The following is a 20,594-nucleotide window of genomic DNA, read 5'->3' as shown; positions in this document are numbered from 1 at the left end:
TAATTATCTTACGGAAATCTAAATTATAATTATCTATTACAATGGCGAATGTTATTGTTAATTTTCTTCACTTCCAAAACAATTTTTAAATGTGCAATCAACATAATGATGACAACCATTATAGATTTCAGAATATTTTGGAATTTAATTCAGACATAAAAACATCTTTATGTCAATGGTAAATTTCATACAAATTTAAAAATTCCATAGAAGAATTCATTCATGTCCATATTCAGATTTTCAAAATATTTAGAAACATGCAATCAAATTACATTTTAATGTAATGGACATAAATATGTCCCATTATGTCTAAACTACATTACTCCCTTAACAACGCACAGTTGGTGTGACTAAGTTTCCTTCATTAGGGAGCCTTACAGCTGCAATCACTCTATTTGGCCACGGTGAAAATTTCTGTGTTAATCACAACAATTCTCGGCACTATAACATTTGCTTGAAAAGCTATAGTTATTAAGCTTCCTTCATTAGGGAGCCTTACGTCTGCAATCACTCTATCTGGCCACGGTGAAAATTTATGTGTTAATCACAACAATTTTCACCACTATAACATTTGATTGAAAAGCTATAGTAAATAACTTGGCGAAAACCTTGCTAGGGCTGAAAATTGTAGTATTTGAAAATTATAGTGAGCTCGGGAGGCTTCTCTCCAAGCTTTTTGAGCATAGGAATAAAATCTTAAATCAAAATAAATAATTTGTTTCTTTAGGTTCGATAGACCAATGTTTGGTCTCAACCGACATTAACCACCATCATCATCGTCATCATCATATAGTTATGTTCAACATCCTTCAGACAATGGTGAGACCACTATTACAGTTCTGGTAATTGTATTGGTGATGTAACTGTATTGGTTGTGTTTGGGTTTTAATGTTTATGAGTGGGTTCATTAATGCAAGGTTTGCAGAGGCGAGGAGAGCGTGTTGTGGGACTGGAGTCATTGAGACCGCTATATTGTCCAGCCCTAGGTCAATAGGGGTGCGTGCCAACCATAATTTCCATCCAACCTACGCTGCCAATGAATTTCTTCCCAATACACTCATTCTTTTAGGAATATTTCTCATTTTTTAAATCAATCGTGCACTCCAAATTGAGATCAGTGAAATTTTATTTTCAATATAGTTGTCTAAGGTGCACTGGATCTTAAATTTCATGTCATGAAGCTAAATGTTTGAGTTTTTTTCCATTAGAATTTCATGTTTTACTCTTTGATTTTAGAATGAAATGTAATTATGTGTATTACTTTGGAACTTTTTACAATTAAGTATTTAGGTTTTTTGGTTTGAATAGCTATTGTTTATGTTTGACCCTAAAATATTTACATGATGTTTATAGTTTAACATTACAAATTAAATTTTATTATTTTTTAATACTATTTATTTTAACTTTGATTGGTTACATTCTTATTATGTAATCATTACATATCTATAGTTGAAGTTGGATTTTGCCTTGCTAATTTTAGGGAAAGTTTCCATTTTCCCTTCCTCATTTTGTACTAGCTAATCTGACTATTACTTTCCAATATTAGTTTGAATGGAGAAATATAGAAAAAGAAATTGGTTAAAATGCATGGAGGGTTTACATAGAATCCATTTATGACACCACCACATTTATGTAAGTTAAGGGGAGAGCGCTTGCAGTGAGAGCGAACCAGCATCCACTAGCAGGAATGTCTGCCCAATGACAGTTGACTGAGCGCCTGGAGAGGGGCGAACCGGCGTCCACCAGCAGGAACTCCCGACAAATGACGGTTGACTTCTCGGCTCCTTAATCCATCCTTCTCTCGTCGCCTCGTCAACCTGAAGAATCTGCCACGTCTCAGGCCTCACCCATCATCAGCCTATATCCACACCTATCACCAGTCTTTCGCCTCTGCATGGAGGAATTATGGCCCATGCTCCACGTTGAGGCTGTTGGGTCCCTATAATACTAGTGATTACCCCACTACTATTGTAGTTATACCCCTTATTTATATTGTTGTGCCCCTATTACCCCCATATTGTTATTTCTGTGCCCATATTATCCCTCTATTGTTATTTTTGTGCCTTTATATTATTATTGTTAGGTCGGCTGGATTATATTGTGACTCCTTAGACTCCTATATATAGAAAGGAGGTTTTGTCATTTGTATCATCCAAGAATTGTTCATTTATGTAATATAAAGGAGGTTGCCCCCTCGAAGAGGCTGAATTCTAAGGCGTTGATCTATCTTTTCTATCTTTTCTTGAGCTGGTTTCATAACATTTGGTATCAGAGCTTTGGATTCTAGGGTTTCGCTGCTCCAAACAGGTCATCGCGGCATTTTCGCTATAACTTTTTTTCTGTGACGTTTCAGAAGTCGCAAAAAAACCCATTTGAGAAGAATTGGCACTGAACCTTGGGTCCAAATTTCAGAGCTTTTCGCGCGATATTTTCGGGGATATGATCTGAGGAAGTTGGCCTTTTTGCAGACTCCTGAATTACATTCAAAACAGGTGACCTGGGGAAAATCGTCATAACTCTCTCTCTGAGGATCGGATTGAAATTTCGTAAAAAGGTACAGAAAGAGGACGGACTGTAGTTTCTTGTATGTGTGTTTCAGATTCAAAGGTTGAAACAGTGACTTGTGGCACGTCGTACAAGTTCGCTCTACTGAACCAGTCTAAAAGCAAGTCACTGTGGGAGATTTCACATAACTCTTACTTGGAGAATCCAATTTGGCTCAGACTTGTGGCATTGGAAAGAGAACGCAGAAGGCTATTACAGGTAGCAATTTCAGAACTGGATGATCCAAAATTACAGAGATACATCAGATTCAATATTAGGTTTCTATAAAGTGAAAAAAGGTGTGTAGTTTTTTTTTAATTTTTTATCTAAGCTTGGTTTAACGGAATTCAAAGGGCATAGTAAAGCATTATTATTGGTAACTGATGCCCCGAGGAAAGAAAATGCAAACACCTAGTAAGGAACCTGAAAGCTCTAGCATGACTCATGAAGAAGAGGAAGAAATGCTACATGATATATCAAAATTACAAGAACAAGTGCAACAAATGTCACGCTCACAAAAGCTAACAGAAGCTAAGATAAGTGGCGTGGAATCTAAGATAAATGGCGTGGAATCTAAGATAAATGGTGTGGAATCTAAGGTAAATGGCGTGGAATCTAAGATAAAGGGCATGGAAGCTAAGATGGAGGATTTGATGGTAAATTTGAAGATAGATTTGAAGACAGACATGGAAGAATTGAAGAACTTGCTACAAGAAAGGGTCATTAATGGTGAAAAGGTAGTAAAGGAAACTCATGATGAGAACAAAAGAAATGTTAATCATGATTCCATAGACTCTAATGTTGGATCGAAGACTCACCATGTTCCAAAAATCGATATGAGGAAGTTTGATGGCAAGGATCCCGCCACATGGATATTACAGATGGAGCAATTCTTCGATCTCAATAATGTGCAAAACACACAAAAGGTACGTATGGCAAATTTATGGGTATCAACCACCATCCATCACATCATATTTAAGAGAAAATTCTAAGGTTCAGGCAGTGGAACATCACATCGAACATCAACAACAAGTCCTCCAACTCTTAAAGGATAACCTCGTGTTGGCACAAAATAGAATGAAACAACAGGCAGATCAACATCGCAGTGAAAGAACTTTTGATGTAGGTGATTGGGTATTCCTACGGCTACAACCATATAAGCAAATGTCCCTAAAGCAAGCTAAGAAGGATAATAAATTATCACCAAAGTATTATGGTCCGTACAAGGTGTTGCAAAAGATTGGTACTATGGCATACAAATTGGAGCTTCCTGCAGCTTCTCGATTGCACCCAGTCTTCCATGTTTCATGTTTAAAGAAGGTTATAGGTGACAAGCTCCCAATTCAAAAAATATTGCCAGAACTTGATGAGGAAGGAAAAATTATATTGGAACCGGAAGCAGTCACAGAAACAAGAACTCGACAGCTACGAAATCGATCAATTTCAGAGTATCTTATCAAGTGGAAGAACTTATCCGCTGAAGATTCCACATGGGAGGATGAGAATTTTATGCAGAAGTATCCAGAACTACTCAAGCGTTGAGGACAACACTTTTTTGAAGGAGAGGGGCATGTTGGGTCCCTATAATACTAGTGATTACCCCACTACTATTGTAGTTATACCCCTTATTTATATTGTTGTGCCCCTATTACCCCCATATTGTTATTTCTGTGCCCATAGAATCCCTCTATTGTTATTTTTGTGGCTTTATATTATTATTGTTAGGTCGGCTGGATTATATTGTGACTCCTTAGACTCCTATATATAGAAAGGAGGTTTTGTCATTTGTATCATCCAAGAATTGTTCATTTATGTAATGTAAAGGAGGTTGCCCCCTCGAAGAGGCTGAATTCTAAGGCGTTGATCTATCTTTTCTATCTTTTCTTGAGCTGGTTTCATAACAGAGGCTTTGCTTCATGTCACACGCAGAAAGACTATGCATGCATGTGCTTGGTAGGGAGGACAAATGGTTGATATCGTGTCTGTCCCATAAGGGTCTTCAACTCTTATAAAACTGCCCCGTTTTCAGTCGCGCGCGGCTTTTGCCCCTCCGGCCTTTCTTCCTCCCTGCGTCTGGTCAGGGGAGGTACTCACTTGTAATCCTGCCTTTAGTTTGAATATTGTCCTTCTGCATAATGTTAGACTCAGTTTTCCTCCCCCGCTTGTTGATGGAATGGTGATGCTTGTCGCATGCGGTCTTTGGCGCTCTTGCTCGTGGTGGAAGCTCTCTGTAAAGGTGACTTAAATTTAACATTGAGCTCGGATGAATGCTAGGGAAGCTGTAAGAAAAATGACTCGCTTGTTGATAGCATAAAGCTGGAGCTTCTACATAAGAATTTGGTGGATATCGTTCCCTCGGAAATGAAGCCGACATGGGTTAATGGCAGAACTGATAAGGCTTATATTGCAAAAAGGATTGATCGGTTTTTAGTGCATATTAGCATTATAGATAAAATGGGCATGCCTTATTCAACAGTGGGGAATGCACTTGTATCCGATCACAGACCAATTCTTCTATCCTGGCGGGAAAAAGGCTTCAGAAAGGGGTATCCATTCAAATTCAATAGAACTCTTTTACAGGACCCAACCTTTAATGAACTCATCTCTAAGGCATGGAAAGAGTTATCAGCTAAAGCTATGGCTCCCCCCTTTTTAACATTTAGAGATAAGATGGCCGCTATGAGAAAGCTAGTGAAGGAATGGCAAATTGAAAAAAGGAAAAAAGACAGGCAGGAACTTCAGGCAGTGCAACAGGAGCTGGATAGCATTTTAAAATTGTCAGATGCAAACTCGTGCCCCTTCAGCATGAAATGTAGCATAAGAGAGCTTGAAAGGAAAAAATATAAATTGTTGAAGCAGGAGGAATCTTTTTGGAGGCTTAAAAGCAGGGCATTATGGCTCAAAGAAGGTGATAAGAACACGAAGTTTTTTCATAAATATGCAAATGCCAGACGTGAGAAAAACTCCATATGGAAGATAAGGGATGGAAATGGAGGCATTCTTGTATCTCAACATGATATCACAAAGGAAGCTGTAAGTCATTTCAAGAGCCAATACAGCAGAAGGAAAGATGTTGCTTTTCAGGACATGCTATGGGGTATCGAACTGGTTCCTCAGATGTTTGACGATGAAAAGAACGAGGCCCTGTTTCAGCCAGTCACAGAGAACGAGCTTCTTGGAATTTTGAAGTCCTTTAAGAAAGATAAGAGCCCAGGCCCGGATGGCTGGACAATCGAATTTTTCACCCACTTCTTCGACCTCATTAAGCATGATTTGCTGAGGATGGTGGAAGCGTCTAGGATGACTGGCAGCATTCACCATATCACTACTTCCACTTTGATTGCTTTAATTCCGAAAAAGGGGGAGGCGGAATCTTTTCATGATTTCAGACCGATATCATTATGCAATATTTCTTTCAAAATCATCACTAAAGTTATTGCTGAAAGAATAAAAGGAACGCTGGCTTCTTTTTTATCTAAGGACCAACACGCTTTTCTGAAGGGCCGCAATATTCTGGATGTCGTGGCTAATACACAGGAGTGCCTGTTCTCTATGTCTTCTCAAAACACAGAAGCGGCCATCATGAAAATAGATTTGCAGAAAGCTTACGACTGCTTAGACTGGGGTTTTGTTGAATGTCTTTTGGCTAAGATCGGTTTGAGGCCCAATTCCATCCGATGGATCATGGCCTGCGTAGAGAATGTGAACTATGCGGTCATTATCAATGGTATTCCTTCCCATTTTTTTCAAGCAGAGAGAGGTCTGCGTCAGGGATGCCCCCTTTCGCCTCTTTTATTTATTCTGGCCATGAACTCTCTAAGCATCCACATCAATAAAGCGGTCGCTGAAAACAGATGCAGGCCTATTAAGATTTGCAGGCAAAACTTCATTTCGCACAACCTCTTTGTCGATGATGTGCTCTTATTTGCAATGCTATGTAGAATATCGTGGATGTGTTTAAAAGATATTCTTGAAAGATTCCAAAGAGCCTCTGGGCTTTTTATCAACAAAGCGAAATCCACACTCTATCACAATGATGTCAACATGGAGATGGTGAATTGGATTTCTGAGCTTTTTGGTATAGAGTCAAGGCCGCTCAAGGAGGGCCTTAAATATTTAGGCTTTCATCTCAAAGCTAAGGGTTACTCCAAGAACGACTGGCAATGGCTGACAGAGAGATATTATAGAAAGATATCTGCATGGGAACATAGGAGTCTTTCCTTGGCAGGTAGAGTCATTCTCTCTCAATCTGTTTTATTGCAGATGGTTGTTTATTGGGCTCATTTATTCTTCCTCCCGGCAAGCATTATTCACAAGATGTCCAAGGTTACGGCAAATTTTATCTGGGGTGGAAAATCTGAACAGCGGAAGTTCCATCTCTCCAAAATGGATAGTATCTCATTGCCTAAGCGTCTTGGGGGATGGGGTTTAATGGATTTGAGGGTTTTTGGTAAAGCTCTATTATGTAAATCGCTCTGGAGAGGGATCTTCGGGGAAGGACCATGGTTGTCACTGTAAAACTAAAATATATGAAAGGCAAAAATTTGGAATATTGGTACAGATCTGGAGCAATAGGAACCAAACATGGATCAGCCATTTGGCTCAGTTTTCGGAAGGTTGAGAAATACTTTTTAAAGAATCTGAGGTGGAGGATTCACTCTGGAAACAGTATCTTAATTGGTTTTGATTCTATTGTATGCAGTCGTGGAAACATTTCCATTCCTAAAAACCTCTTATATCCCCTTCACAGAAATGGAATCTTTACATGGGATAAACTCATTTCTGAATGGTGTGGCCTTGTTCCTTTATGGAAGGATGCCATTGATCTTGTTTTGCCAGTCGAACTGAGTTCTTCATGGAAAGCTGTCAAATATGCTCTAGCAGGTTGCGGGATTCAATGTGGAGGGCCGACTAATCACCTAACTTGGACTATGTCAAACGCTCATGTGCCAGTCCAAGTAAAAGACATCTACTCTGATTTTATTTCTTCAAAGGTTCCGCATTCAAGCTCTAAATTTCCAATGGTTCTCTAGAAATCGGGGTGCCCCCCTAAGATGATACTTTTCGCATGGTTGGTGTTTAATAATAAGAACCTGACATGGGACAACTTGAGGAAAAGAAGCTGGCACGGACCAAGCAAGTGTTTGATGTGTGAATCTGGCGACGAGTCAAATCTCCACATGTTCTTCCAATGCAAATCCTCTCAGCAAATTTGGTATGATCTGGCCATTCTTTTTGGTTTTCCTCATGTTGTTTTTGTTTCTATCCATGCAGCTTTCGAATGGTGGTGCAGTCAAAGGGAGCCAAGGCACTTTCTCCTCGTTATTATGTTATGGTGCGCATGGAAATGGAGGAATTATAAAATTTTCAAAGACTCAAAGGATCCCTATAGGTCCATTTTGCATCGCATCATTGCAATCTTCGATTCAGTTCCAAAAAAGCAGCCCAAAAAGAATGGGTCCGCTACATGACTTTGGCTTTTTGTCTATGGAAGTATTGGTGGATGTGATGTCCTGGCCGTTCTTGGAATGTGCTTCTCCTGGTTATTTTTTTGTGCATTTTTGCCATGTTCTTGAACCTGATGTATATGTTTTGTAACATGGATGCTCCTGTATTCTCAGTTCTTTATGTTTGCATGATGAGGTATTTGTCTTTCTGTACAAGGTGCCTTATCGGACATCTGACTTATGCTTGATTCTCGAGATGTCTTGGATCGTGGCTTCTCTTGCCACCCTTTTGTAACTTATGATGGTTTTTATATTGTCTCAATATAATCTATGATGATTTTTCCTCTTAAAAAAAATAAAAATTAAAAATTAAAAATAAAAATAAAAAAAATAAAATAAAAAAATAAAATAAAATAAAATAAAATAATAATAATAAAAGAAGAAGAAGAAGAAGATAAGTGTATTATTTTTTAAAGTAAGATTATATATATATATATATATATAATATTAAATATTATTAATTTTACATAATATTAATTTATTAGTTTAAATATTTCTAAAATGTAATTTCAAAATTTAAATATTTTTAATTTTTATATCAAAGTCATATATAAGTTTATATAAATTTCAGTTTCATTCCATTTACTTCATTTTTAGCTTTATTATTTCAATAATGGTTTATATAAATTAAGTTTCTATAAAATTTTCAACATGATTTAAAATTTTATAAAAGATTGTGTATATAAAATTTTGATTGTAAACCTTAATATTTTGCTAATGATTTACATAAAATTAGATGTATAAAAAAAAATAATAATAAAAAAAAATAAAAAAAATTATTTCAATCTGTTTTAACCTTTCAGTAACTTAATATTCATGAGAACTACTCCAATAACCACATTTTCAATCGAATTTTAACTTTATTATTTCAATAATGGTTTATATAAAATTAAGTTTCTATAAAATGTATTTAACTATATAAAATTTCGTCATCATTTTAAAATTTACAAAAGATTGTGTATATAAAATTTTGCTGGTCAACTTTCATATTCTGCTTATGATTTACATAAAATTAGATGTATATAAACAAACTTATTTGACTCTGTTTAAACCTTGTCCATGAGGATGAGACTCTATGTCTCTATTAGCCTCTATGTTTCACTCCTATTACTTTATTCGGCATACAATTTCCATGTTAAAACTCCAATTTAGCTATATTTAAACTAAGTGTGTACTAGCTACCACTTTTTTTATGTTTTTTATTTTAGTTTAATGTTTTTCTATGTTGTTCATTTATTTTTTTATTTTTTTTAAATTATCTAATATTGTTTCTATTTTTCTGTTTTTTGGGTTAATATTTTAATTTATGTTTTTTTTAATTATGTTTGTTTGAAAAAAAAAATTACATTTTCTATGTCTGATATTTTTTTGTCTTATATATATGCTATTTTTTTGCACCAAAAAATAAATAAATCATTATAAAAAGACATTGCAAAGAAAAACAAAAAAAATTGGAAAACCCTTAAAAAAAACAAACATTTTAGGATGAAAAACAAGAAGAGGAATAATACAACTTGAGAAATTGTTAAATAATCAACATTTAAAAAGAAATTGTGCATACTTAGGAAATAAGAAAAATTAAAGTGTCAAAAATGTATTAAAAAAAATTGTTGAGGTTTTTCAAAATCCACACGAAAATCACACACATTAACAAAAAAAAAAAAAAAAAAAAAATCCACTTAATACATTAGAAAATTTAAAATGTCAAAAAAAAACCCTCTAAAAAATGGATTGATGTTGCATCAACACTTTTCAAAATCAACATGAAAATCACTAACATTTAAGAAAAATGTTCATACTTGATACATGAAAAAAATTAAAGTGTCAAAAATATTCTCCAAAAAAAAAAGTGTATTCTAAATCAACATTTTTCAAAATTAGATGATTTTTTGTTACCTCGAAAAAACAAGTACTCAGTACAGTTCTCATCTGATGGTTTACATTGTTTAAGGTCAACAAAAAAAAAAGATATTAAAACTTATTCTTCTAGTAATCTTCAATTATAATCCTAAGAGTAATCAAAGGTCAAAAGCATAATTATAACTTAAAAAACCATCTTGTCCTTTAAGTCTCTTATCATGGCTTTCAAGCCTACTAGGCATGTCATCGATGGATGGGTGGAGGGTGGTCATATGTTACTAATTGGAATACTCTACTCCACTCCAATCCCTGGGGGTTTACCAACGAATCTTACAGTTGTCAAATCATCCACCATTCAAATATTTTGGGGAAGAGAGGGGAATCTGACAATGTTTCTTCATCTATGTGAAAGCATAATTATAACTTAAAAAACCAACTTGTCCTTTAAGTCTCTTATCATGGCTTTCAAGCTGCTAGGCATGTCGTCGATGGATGGGTGGAGGGGTGGTCATATGTTACTAATTGGAATACTCTACTCCACTCCAATCCCTTGGGGTTTTGATGCAGAGCATCTTAGCGCCTTAATGGAAAGAAAAACTAGAGAAAGAAGACACCTGGACAACCAGGCCAACCGTAAACAAAATTCAGTTAGTAAACTAATTTCAGTTAAAACTGAATGCGTGTATAACAAGATATTAAGAATTCATTAGTGAATTAAGAGACAAGGAGAAAAAAATTGTGCGTGTGAGAGAGGGCAAAATGTAGTTGCTGGAGAATTCTTGATTAAGGCTGAGATGCCTTAAATTGTAACTGAGTTTGTAAATAATGAAAATGTTCTTTGTGAATTTATGTCTGTGTTTTTTTTTTGAATTGTTCGCCATCAAGTTTTTTGTCAATCTCCGTCGTCCAGGCCCCTGGTTTGAGCAAGGGCGCCGAGGCTTCGGTGGTCATATTTGCAAAAATGTGTTTCAAAGATTTTTTTTTTAACCAGTCGCCTTCGCCTGGAAAAGTGGGTGATTCTACTCTGAGGGAAATTAGGGAACAGCAAGACATGGCCCGTTGCCTAGTCATGCTCTCTTCTGCAGCAAGGCCGGTGGACAATGAATACGTTGTGTCTGATAACAGAGATAGGGTCGCCATGATGGAGCGAGTTGAATCGATAGAACCTGAGGCGGCCAAAACGTTCCCATGGGAATTGGTATGTTATTCCAAGAAAGAGTAGAACCAAAGTCGAAATTTGGAATTAGTCTTAGCAAACGATCATGTCGACGCTGCAGGGTTTGTGCAGCCAGAAGAGGTAAAGCGTGGAGGATTCGAATGCGGGACATGCAAGAAAGCATTCAGGTTGCACCAGGTTCTGGGAGGACATCGAGCGAGCCACAAGAAAGTGAAGGGTTGTTTTGCCAAAACAATTAATGTATATGGAGTACCACCGATATAAATCTTCCCCGAAGAAGATGTTGATGTTCTTGCACCATCCGAGTTTGTCCTGGCAAGGGCCTTCCTTATTTCAAATAAGGCAAGTGATATCAGAGTAGCATTACAGATAGGCTTTGTGGGCCCATAACCCACAGGCTTCAAGACGATTTTATTGGGGAAATGGGATTTTGATTCACCTCAAAATTCCATCCCCATCAAGTGGTATCAGAGCGGGAAAATATTTCCTACAGAAAGGAGTTTTTGCATGCGAAGAAAGAAGAGGTGTTGTTTGCTAAAGATTTGTAAGGTTGTAATTTTTTTAAATTTATTTTGTGAAGGTGAGAAGATTGTAGCAAACCTGGAGCAGGAGTGCTCAATTGGTTCGAGAGGAGAGAACCAGAGAGATGTCGAAATACTAAGCTTAGGAGAGAAGCTTGGCAAGGTATCTGGCAGCATAGAGGACTTGCTATTGCAGAGTTTTGGTTGTAGCTCACAGAAGACCATGAAGGCAGTTCCACTGATGAAGTGAAACAGTGGGTAGAATTGCTAAGGAAACGCATATGACCAGGAGGTCATAAATTTTGTACCTCGAGAGTCTAATGCAGGAGCATCTGAGCGCATTAATGGAAAGAAAAACTAGAGAAAGAAGACATCTGGACAACCAGGCCAACCGTAACAAAATTCATTTAGTAGACTAATTTCAGTGAAAACTGAATGCATGTATGACAAGTTATTAAGAATTCATTCGTGAATCAAGAGACAGGGAGAAAAAAATTGTGCATGTGAGAGAGGGCAAAATGTAGTTGATGGAGAATTCTTGATTAAGGCTGAGATGCCTTAAATTGTAATCGAGTTTGTAAATAATGAAAATTCTCTTTGTGAATTTATGTCTGTGTTTTTTTTTTAAATTGTTCGCCATCAAGTTTGTTGTCAATCTCCGTCGTCCAGGCCCCTGGTTTGAGCAAGGGCGCCGAGGCTTTGGTGGTCATGGTTGCAAAAATGTGTTTCAAAGAATTATTTTTTTAACCAATCGCCTTCGCCTGGAAAAGTGGGTGATTCTACTCCGAGGGAAATTAGGGAACAGCAAGACATGGCCCGTTCCCTGGTCATGCTCCCTTCTGCAGCAAGGCCGGTGGATGATGAATACGTTGTGTCTGATAACAGAGATAGGGTCGCCATGATGGAGGAGCGAGCCGAATCGATAGAATTTGAGGCGGCCAAAACGTTCCCATGGGAATTGGTATGTTATTCCAAGAAAGAGCAGAACCAGAGTTGAAATTTGGAATTAGTCTTAGCAAACAATCATGTCGAAGCTGCAGGGTCTGTGCAGCCAGAAGAGGTAAAGCATGGAGGATTTGAATGCGGGACATGCAAGAAAGCATTCAAGTCGCACCAGGCTCTGGGAGGACATCGAGCGAGCCACAAGAAAGTGAAGGGTTGTTTTGCCAGAACAATTAATGTAGATGGAGTACCACCGCCAGAAAGCTTCCCCGAAGAAGATGTTGATGTTCTTGCGCCATCTGGGTTTGTCCTGGCGAGGGCCTTATTTCAAATAAGGCAAGTGAGATCAGAGTAGCATTGCAGATAGGCTTTGTGGGCCCATAACCCATAGGCCTCAAGACGATTTTATTGGGGAAATGGGATTTGATTCACCTCAAAATTCCGTCACCATCAAGTTTACCAACGAATCTTACAGTTGTCAAATCATCCACCATTCAAATATTTTGGGGAAGAGAGGGGAATCTGACAATGTTTCTTCATCTATGTGAAAGCATAATTATAACTTAAAAAACCAACTTGTCCAAAGTCTCTTATCATGGCTTTCAAGCCTGCTAGGCATGTCGTCAATGGACGGGTGGAGGGGTGGTCATATGTTACTATTTGGAATACTCTACTCCTCCAATCCCTTGGGGTTTACCAATGAATCTTACAGTTGTCAAATCATCCACCATTCAAATATTTTGGGGAGGAGAGGGGAATCTGACGATGTTTCTTCATCTATGTGTTGGTGTGTTTATGAGTGAATAAATAAAAATATAATTAGAATCTCACTAGTTTTTAATACCCTAAATTGGAACAAAAATGTAAAGTTTTCACTTTTAGGAAAAAAATACTACCATTCACATTTTCACTCTTAAGTTAATTATTTTTTATAAACCTTTGGGGGGCTACGGTATGTCCTACTCCCTGTACCCTGGGTCAAAACAGGGAAAGTTTGAACCTGGGTCTTTTGAGTTTCAATGATTTCACATTTTTTGGATTAACCAATTGAGCTCCCCCTTGGGATTAACAATTCAAATGTTCAATTAAAAATAAAATTACCATTTTTTTTTAATATTAAAGAAGTGATGATATTGGTTACCTATTTCTTTAGCCATCTAGTAAGAGTGAATGTCTACCCCCTTATTAAGCACTAGTGGGTTATTTCATGTGGCATATTTTTCCTTGATTAATGGTGATAAGTCCATGCACATTTGCGGATTCCAATGATGGTTGTCCTTGTGACTTATGGACAATTAAGTTATGATAAGTTCTGTCACCTTCGGGGAAATTTAAAAAAAAAAAAAAGTAGTGAGAATGGTTTGACATATTTTATGCAATATTTTTTAGCCATTCCATTTTATATGTGTCAATTTATTACGATATGATTATAGTTGATCAAAGTGCATGCATAAATGGTTATGTGCTGACATGTGTTTAGTGGCCACAAATGGGACATGCAACACCCCCCATAAGGTTCAAGGGGTAATGCCTTGTGCAACCATGAGACTTCCATAACAATATGTGCATTAAGTGCCTACTGCACGTACCTAGTTCCAAATTGTGCATGCACATCTTAATGGCCCCACATGCATAACTTTTAAAATTCCTTAGGCACTCCCATGGCCAGGAATGCCAACAATGACAAAAATGAAATTAGTCACCTGACATTATTAAGGAAGCCTAATCACCTATGTAACCCGATATTGGTGTTTATAAATAATTTTGCATACTTCTTTGTTTCCATCTTAGAACATTTAGCCACCTAATGTACAGGATTTATTGTCAATTATGTGAATTGTGCAATATGAGATTTCTTGATGTTCCAATTCATACTAGTTGCATTGTTATGTATTTCCCCATCTAGATAATTAATGAATGCAATCAATTTGATACTAAATTACTATGAAAAATTGAAAATGATATTATTAGTTTCCCAAACATTCATAGTCAATTTATTTTGAACTCTCTTGACTTTGGACTTGTCCCTCACATGGCATATCTTGGACATTTAAGTGTAGATCAATGGTGATTTTAGAAAGTGGGTATATTTTATCAAATAATTAAGTTCATCATATATAAAATTTATTTTTCTCCTAGATTTTAGAATTTCAAAAAAATGCAAAGTTTAAAATAAATAATCAAATAATTTTTATTTTACAATTACATTGTCATTACCTTTTCTAGAAATGTCTTTTTTAAACTTCATTTAAGAGAACATTTGAAAATATTTTGTGGCTTTGCTATATAATTTGTAAATATATCATTTATTTCATAAAACTATTTATTTCAAAAGCTGCACTATAATTTTTAAAAAATAATAAGTTAATTTTACACATCATAACTTAATCATCATAAATTCACTCTTCAATGTTGAGCATTAGAAATTTTGAAATTCTCTCCAATTCTTCTACAGAAATTTACCATAAATTTACCAGCTTACACAGTGCCTAGCTACTAAAACACACTTTTACAAATACACAAAGCTATGAATATTTACTAAGATTAACCTAAATTTCATAAGCAACCATCTTCATAATCATAATTGGTTAAACCCTACAACTAATTTCAAATACAACTCTACAAATAAATATTTCATATAAAAAATTCCTTTGTTAAAAACTAGCAAACAGATTATAAAAGTGAAATTAAATTCTTAAATTATGAATAACTCTAAAAACCAATAAAAATAATTTTCATACAATATTAAAAAATTATATAAATAACCAAATTAAATTATGCAACTACTAAAATTGGAATCCATAGACTTAACTATAATAGATAAATAAATAAATAAATAAAACGACATTAAATTAAACAAATATTAAATTAGAATTTATAAACTTAACTATAAATATACTTCTTAAAATTTATAAACTTGATCAAAGATAAACTAGAAATATATATAATACTATATATATGAGAGAAAATGAGATTAAAAATAAACTCCATGCAAATCCCATTATGCATTCTCAACTCCCCCGCCTCTCTCTCTCCATTCTTACATATGAACACATTAGCTATTGTACCCTAGTCACGTGTACACACTTGTCAATGTAGTTTCATGGGCTACACGATCTTAAAATTTTGTAAAATGCTTTGGAAATATTGCAGCATAAATTATTGGTGGCATTTCTATTATATAATATAAGATTTTACTAGTAATATTGTTCTACAAAAGGGAATTTTGTTTACTTTAACAAGGGGGTTTGTGTAATCATCGTTAATCACTAAATAAATAGCTTAGTAGATAAGATTATATAAAAAATTAAGTGAAATGTTTTATTTTTAAATATAGTTAGGCCGATAGGTCTTCCTATTAAATATAGTTAGGTCGATAGGCCTTCCTATGAGTGAGACTTTCGTTGTTCTTTTCTTTTAGAGGTTGACACCTGGCGTCCTTCAGTGACGAGAGTACGTCTGACATCTGTGCACAATGTTTTATTTCTGAGGTTGACACCTGGCGTCCTTCAGTGACGAGAGTACGTCTGACATCTGTGCACAGTGTTTTAGGGCCACCCTTATGCTCTCTACTGACATCTGTGCACATTTTCCTGATATTCATCATGGTCTTCCTCCTTCAGTTACTCGTCATGGCCTTCATCCTTCAGTTACGGACGGAACATGGCCTTCATTTCTGTTATGGGCGGAGGGTTGTTATGGGCGGAGAGCTCGAGAACCATCGTCTTCATTGTTACAGGTAAACGCTATTTTGATAGTCTATGTTGTTACAGGTAAACGCTACGCTGATATCTCCTTCACTATCAGAAAATATGTTAATCTATTTTGTATAGATTTATGGTCAAAAATCCTTCTGGACTGATCCCGTTTTTAGAGATGGGAAACATGGATCCAAGACTCTGATAAAATTGCAGAATATTTAGACAAGCACTATGCCGAAAACACCCTAAAAACCCCTATGGAATTCAGGGAGGTTGGGAGTAAAATCTTTCCAATATTTACAAATTGGCTCCAAAGCAAGGATCTCGGCAGCTCCTGTAGAGATGAATTTGTGGGGGAGCTCGTAGGGTTTGATCGCCAGTTGCATAACCAAGTGAGTCTGGTTTTCTTTCCTCTGTTCAATGCTTAGTTGTTCATTCATTATTAATATATTTTTTTTCTAATGCTTACTTGTTCTTTAATTAGAATAATCTACGAGGCGAAACGAACGATGAACATTTTTTGTAATGCTTATTTTTTTTGTTGACTCTGTGACTAGCCCATGAAGTTTATTTTATAACTGTGTTGTCAACACAGTTCCCTGTTCCGGAAACTTCTCATGACATCTACAGGGTGCTGCAGATCTTATGGGTAATGGTGATCCTGTTTTTCATAGACAAGATCGGGTTTATTGTATGGTTACCCCATCTTTTTTATTGGAGTGTGAATATATAATGCTTAAATATATACATATCCTTCTGCATGGAACAGTATTGTGTAATATTCAGTATTTGAAATATAAGTCTGGACTCTGCATACAGGAGTTTTTTCTTGTGCATGTTCTCTGTATGGAAGATTTGTATTTTAGCCTTAGTTTTTTGCATGGAACAATTTTATAGAGTTTATGCCTTAGAGAGCAGTATGCAGGGTCATTTCCTTGTTTATTTTCTGTCTTACAGAGATATCTCCTTCCAGACAAAGATTATCTCCTTGCAGCAAAATATTTCTAAGAGTAGACAGAAATGTCAATGCTCTATCCCAAGACTTTATCTGCCTTGGTCTAGGTTGTAACTTATCGGTAATTATGAAATTTTATCTCGACTTTCAAAGCTAGCAAAGCTCAGTGTTTAAATGTAACTTTTATGCTTTTCCATGTTTTTAAGTCAATAATATTGTCACAGTGGATTGGGAAGTAAGGGGTTCATAATTATGCTTTCCATATTTTGATGTATTCCCAAACATGGTGGCAGGGACCAACCCACGTTCTCATCCAGTGTTTTTGACTGCTAACCGGTTTACCGACTACAGTGTACACATGAGTCCATCACCACTACTAGACACAGGATCATCATCAGGAGCTACATAGACATCATCTGGTTCAGAGTCTGAGGATGCCTCAGCACAAGTCAGAGTAAGGTCTGAGTTACCTATGTGTTTGAGACTGAGTCGTGAAAGAAGTTCTGTTGACCAGCATTGGATTGACTTGTCCATTTTAGGACATTAGCAAGGACCTAACGACTTTCATAACTGTATGTTTTTTATGTTTATCAGGCACCCACGTTGTCAGCATGACTCAGAAGACAGGGCTTAGACATAATTCCATGCTTATTAAGCACCTACATTTTCAACCTGGCTTGGCATGTGATATAATCTTATTATAAGAATGTTTGGAGAACATACTGTTCTATGTAATTGTTCTGGCCATTTGGTAACATGCCCAAGTCAGTTGACATGGTTGAGTTCACATATTTCTTTTCATGAAGTTGTTGCACCAGTTTATCAGTGGAGGCAATCTTGCATGGCCAAATGTTGTGTTTTGAGAAACTTGAGAGACATCTTTATTTTGCGAGTGGAAGCTTTGCTATATCTTAATATGAGTGGCAAAGAGATGCACTTTTATTTACAAGATCATTCAAATTGTACATTTCTTACTCAGATTCGTCTTACAGGTTCTATCAGGAGAAAAGCTTGAGTGAAACATGACAAAATTCAGGGCTTCTATTTGCTACCCAGTGAAAGAGTGCATGGATTTATTAGCAGATTGTTTTTCGTTAATATGTGAGTGGGTTTGATTGAGTAATTACATTGCAATAAGATTTTTGCCTCGTAGTGCTCATTAGTTCATTTTCAATGGAGTCATTGTAGGATATAACTTATCGGAGAGATTGTCTGTAAATAGAGAATTAGACCACTAAATATCTTATCCATATCCGTTTTTATTCCTTTTAGTACGACTTGCAAACAAATTTACTTTTAAAAACAAGTGTCAGCTGACCTTACGAAAGAAAGCATTAGAACATAACTCTGAATGTTTTCAGTTTGGATACAATTGTAGTCCTAGGAACAGTTAAACTGTATGCCTTGCCCAGGAAATTACCTGTACAACACTCTTGATAAGCTTTTCGTCTCCAATACAAAACGCATTAGTTCAAATTGTCAATTTATTTTATGCTTCTATAGGCTACTTTAAATTCCAGCAAAAGCATTTGATAGGGGACTAACTGCCTGTCATTAATTTCCTGTATATACTTCGAAGTTTCTTTTTTGAATAAGTTTGAGGTCAATGGACAGTATCCGCTCTGTTCAATTTGTCAACGAACTTGCTCTCATTCACTGTCTAAGTCAAGTATTTGCAGTTGTGTTGATTTCTATTTGACACTCTGTATTGCCTTCACCGTTACTTTTTGAAACCTTAATAGTGCGGTTTGCTTTATTTATATAAACAAGTCCTGTACAGGGTCATTACAGGTATTCCTTCCATTTCTTTAGAGAATAAACATTTCTACGATATGGCCTATACAATTTCTTCCACTCCTCCCCATTCTCCAACCAAAATGCCGTCTTTCTCTAGCGATTAAATGTTTTTTTACATAGTGATAGGGGCTGACATACATCCTTTGATGTATTCTGAAGAATGGAATGCATCCCCACCTTGTACACTTGATTTGAGTTCCCATTACCCCATCTCCCAGTAGACTGTCTGATAAATCTAACCATTCTTCTCCTGCACTAAATTTGTAGCTTTTCCCCATAAGTTTTCATGGCCCCCATCCCATAATATGCAATCTCACAGGCTAGCTATTCATGCTATCTTGGAAAAACATCTCTATCTTTCTCGCAACCCTTGATACAAATCCAAGTCAAGAATACCTGGAATTGGAGATTACAGGCCTCAGTCACTCTGGAACAAGATTTTCAGTGGTTTGACTTGCATTTGTAGTTATTTATTTTCTGCAGATTTGCATGTCAAAGTCTAGATTCAATTGAAGTAATTCTAGGAATCTGTTTTCTTAGAAGAAACATCTTCAATGAAGCTTTGTAATAGTTCAAATACTCCTTGAGAAAGAACTCCATAAGGTTTCTGTAATATCTTGAATTCTGTGAGACTCTGTTTTATGTTGAACTCTCTTGGACTCTGTTTTTGGTTGTTTGACTTACAGTTGTATCTATTTATTTTCTATAAATTTTCTTGTCAAAATCTTGAATCAATTGAAGTAATTCTAGCTTCTTTTTTCCCGGGAGAAACATCTTCATTGAATCTTTGGAACAGTTCAGAATTCTTGTGAGCAAGAAATCCATAAGATTCCTGTAATAGGTGGACTGAATATATACACGGAATATAGTAATTTTATCACTTTATAAAGCTTATTGCCTTACATTTCCTATGTTTATAGTGTTAGCGAGACCTAAAAACGAAAAAATGGAAAGATGACCTAACAAATTAACGCGATCTTTATTTTTTTATATTTGATATTCTATGTTTGTCATGGAAAAAGATAGTGTCATAAATTATTATAATTTTTATATATGTTTATTACATAGATAAAAACATAAGGATAATACGTTTTTTAAATAATGTAATTGTAGTTAATTTATATTTAATTACAATAAAAATATAAAAATGTTATTTATTTTTATTTTTAGTGATTGGGAAGAAATTTTAGGATCTTATTTATTTAGATTTAATTTCCACAAATAATATGATAAATTTGGATATAATGAACTAGAACATATGTAATATAATAATAATATAAATTTAAATATTTTATAAGAGCTATTCAATTGGTGATCACCATATTATGTAAATCATATGATTCAAGGTTTAAATCCTCTAGATCAAACTATCAAATAAACAAATAAAAATATTCATTTTAATAATATAATATTTATATTTTTTTAAATTAAGAAATTTTAAATATTAATCAAATTATAAAATCATTCCATTTTCATAGTTAAGATGTATCAAAGTGGAATAATTAATACTTTTATTTATTTATTTATGATCTTTAAACATATCACATGATGAAATGATGGGATATGTTCCAAAACCTCTTCAACTCTCTA

The 20,594-nt window shown here is 35.5% G+C and overlaps 1 protein-coding gene across 9 annotated transcripts; it reads left to right on the top strand.

Annotated features, from left to right (window-relative positions):
- The first annotated feature begins 16,029 nt into the window (after positions 1-16,029).
- Positions 16,030-19,456, top strand: LOC149218176 (putative glutathione S-transferase DHAR2, chloroplastic). 9 transcript variants are annotated; one of them, XR_016249137.1, is made up of 5 exons: positions 16,038-16,290; positions 16,426-16,644; positions 16,848-16,932; positions 17,211-17,328; positions 17,501-17,519. XR_016249137.1 is itself a non-coding variant. In XM_089383841.1 (4 exons), the coding sequence occupies exons 1-4, from the start codon at positions 16,157-16,159 to the stop codon at positions 17,258-17,260; spliced, it is 393 nt and encodes a 130-aa protein (XP_089239967.1). In that variant the 5' UTR covers positions 16,037-16,156; the 3' UTR covers positions 17,261-17,494. The 9 variants fall into 9 exon arrangements, 6 of the variants coding, with proteins under 6 accessions (XP_089239964.1, XP_089239965.1, XP_089239966.1 ...); XR_016249136.1 differs by lacking the exon at positions 17,501-17,519 and adding an exon at positions 17,802-17,975 and having other exon boundaries at positions 16,039-16,290; XR_016249138.1 differs by lacking the exon at positions 17,501-17,519 and having other exon boundaries at positions 16,033-16,290; positions 16,810-16,932; positions 17,211-17,251.
- Positions 19,457-20,594: the final 1,138 nt, after the last annotated feature.

This window comes from Pinus tabuliformis, chromosome Q (assembly GCF_031772625.1).
Source record: "Pinus tabuliformis cultivar Carrire ecotype Pingquan chromosome Q, CPIR1, whole genome shotgun sequence".
Taxonomy (NCBI): domain Eukaryota; kingdom Viridiplantae; phylum Streptophyta; class Pinopsida; order Pinales; family Pinaceae; genus Pinus; species Pinus tabuliformis.
This window is presented reverse-complemented; position numbering and strand designations above follow the sequence as displayed.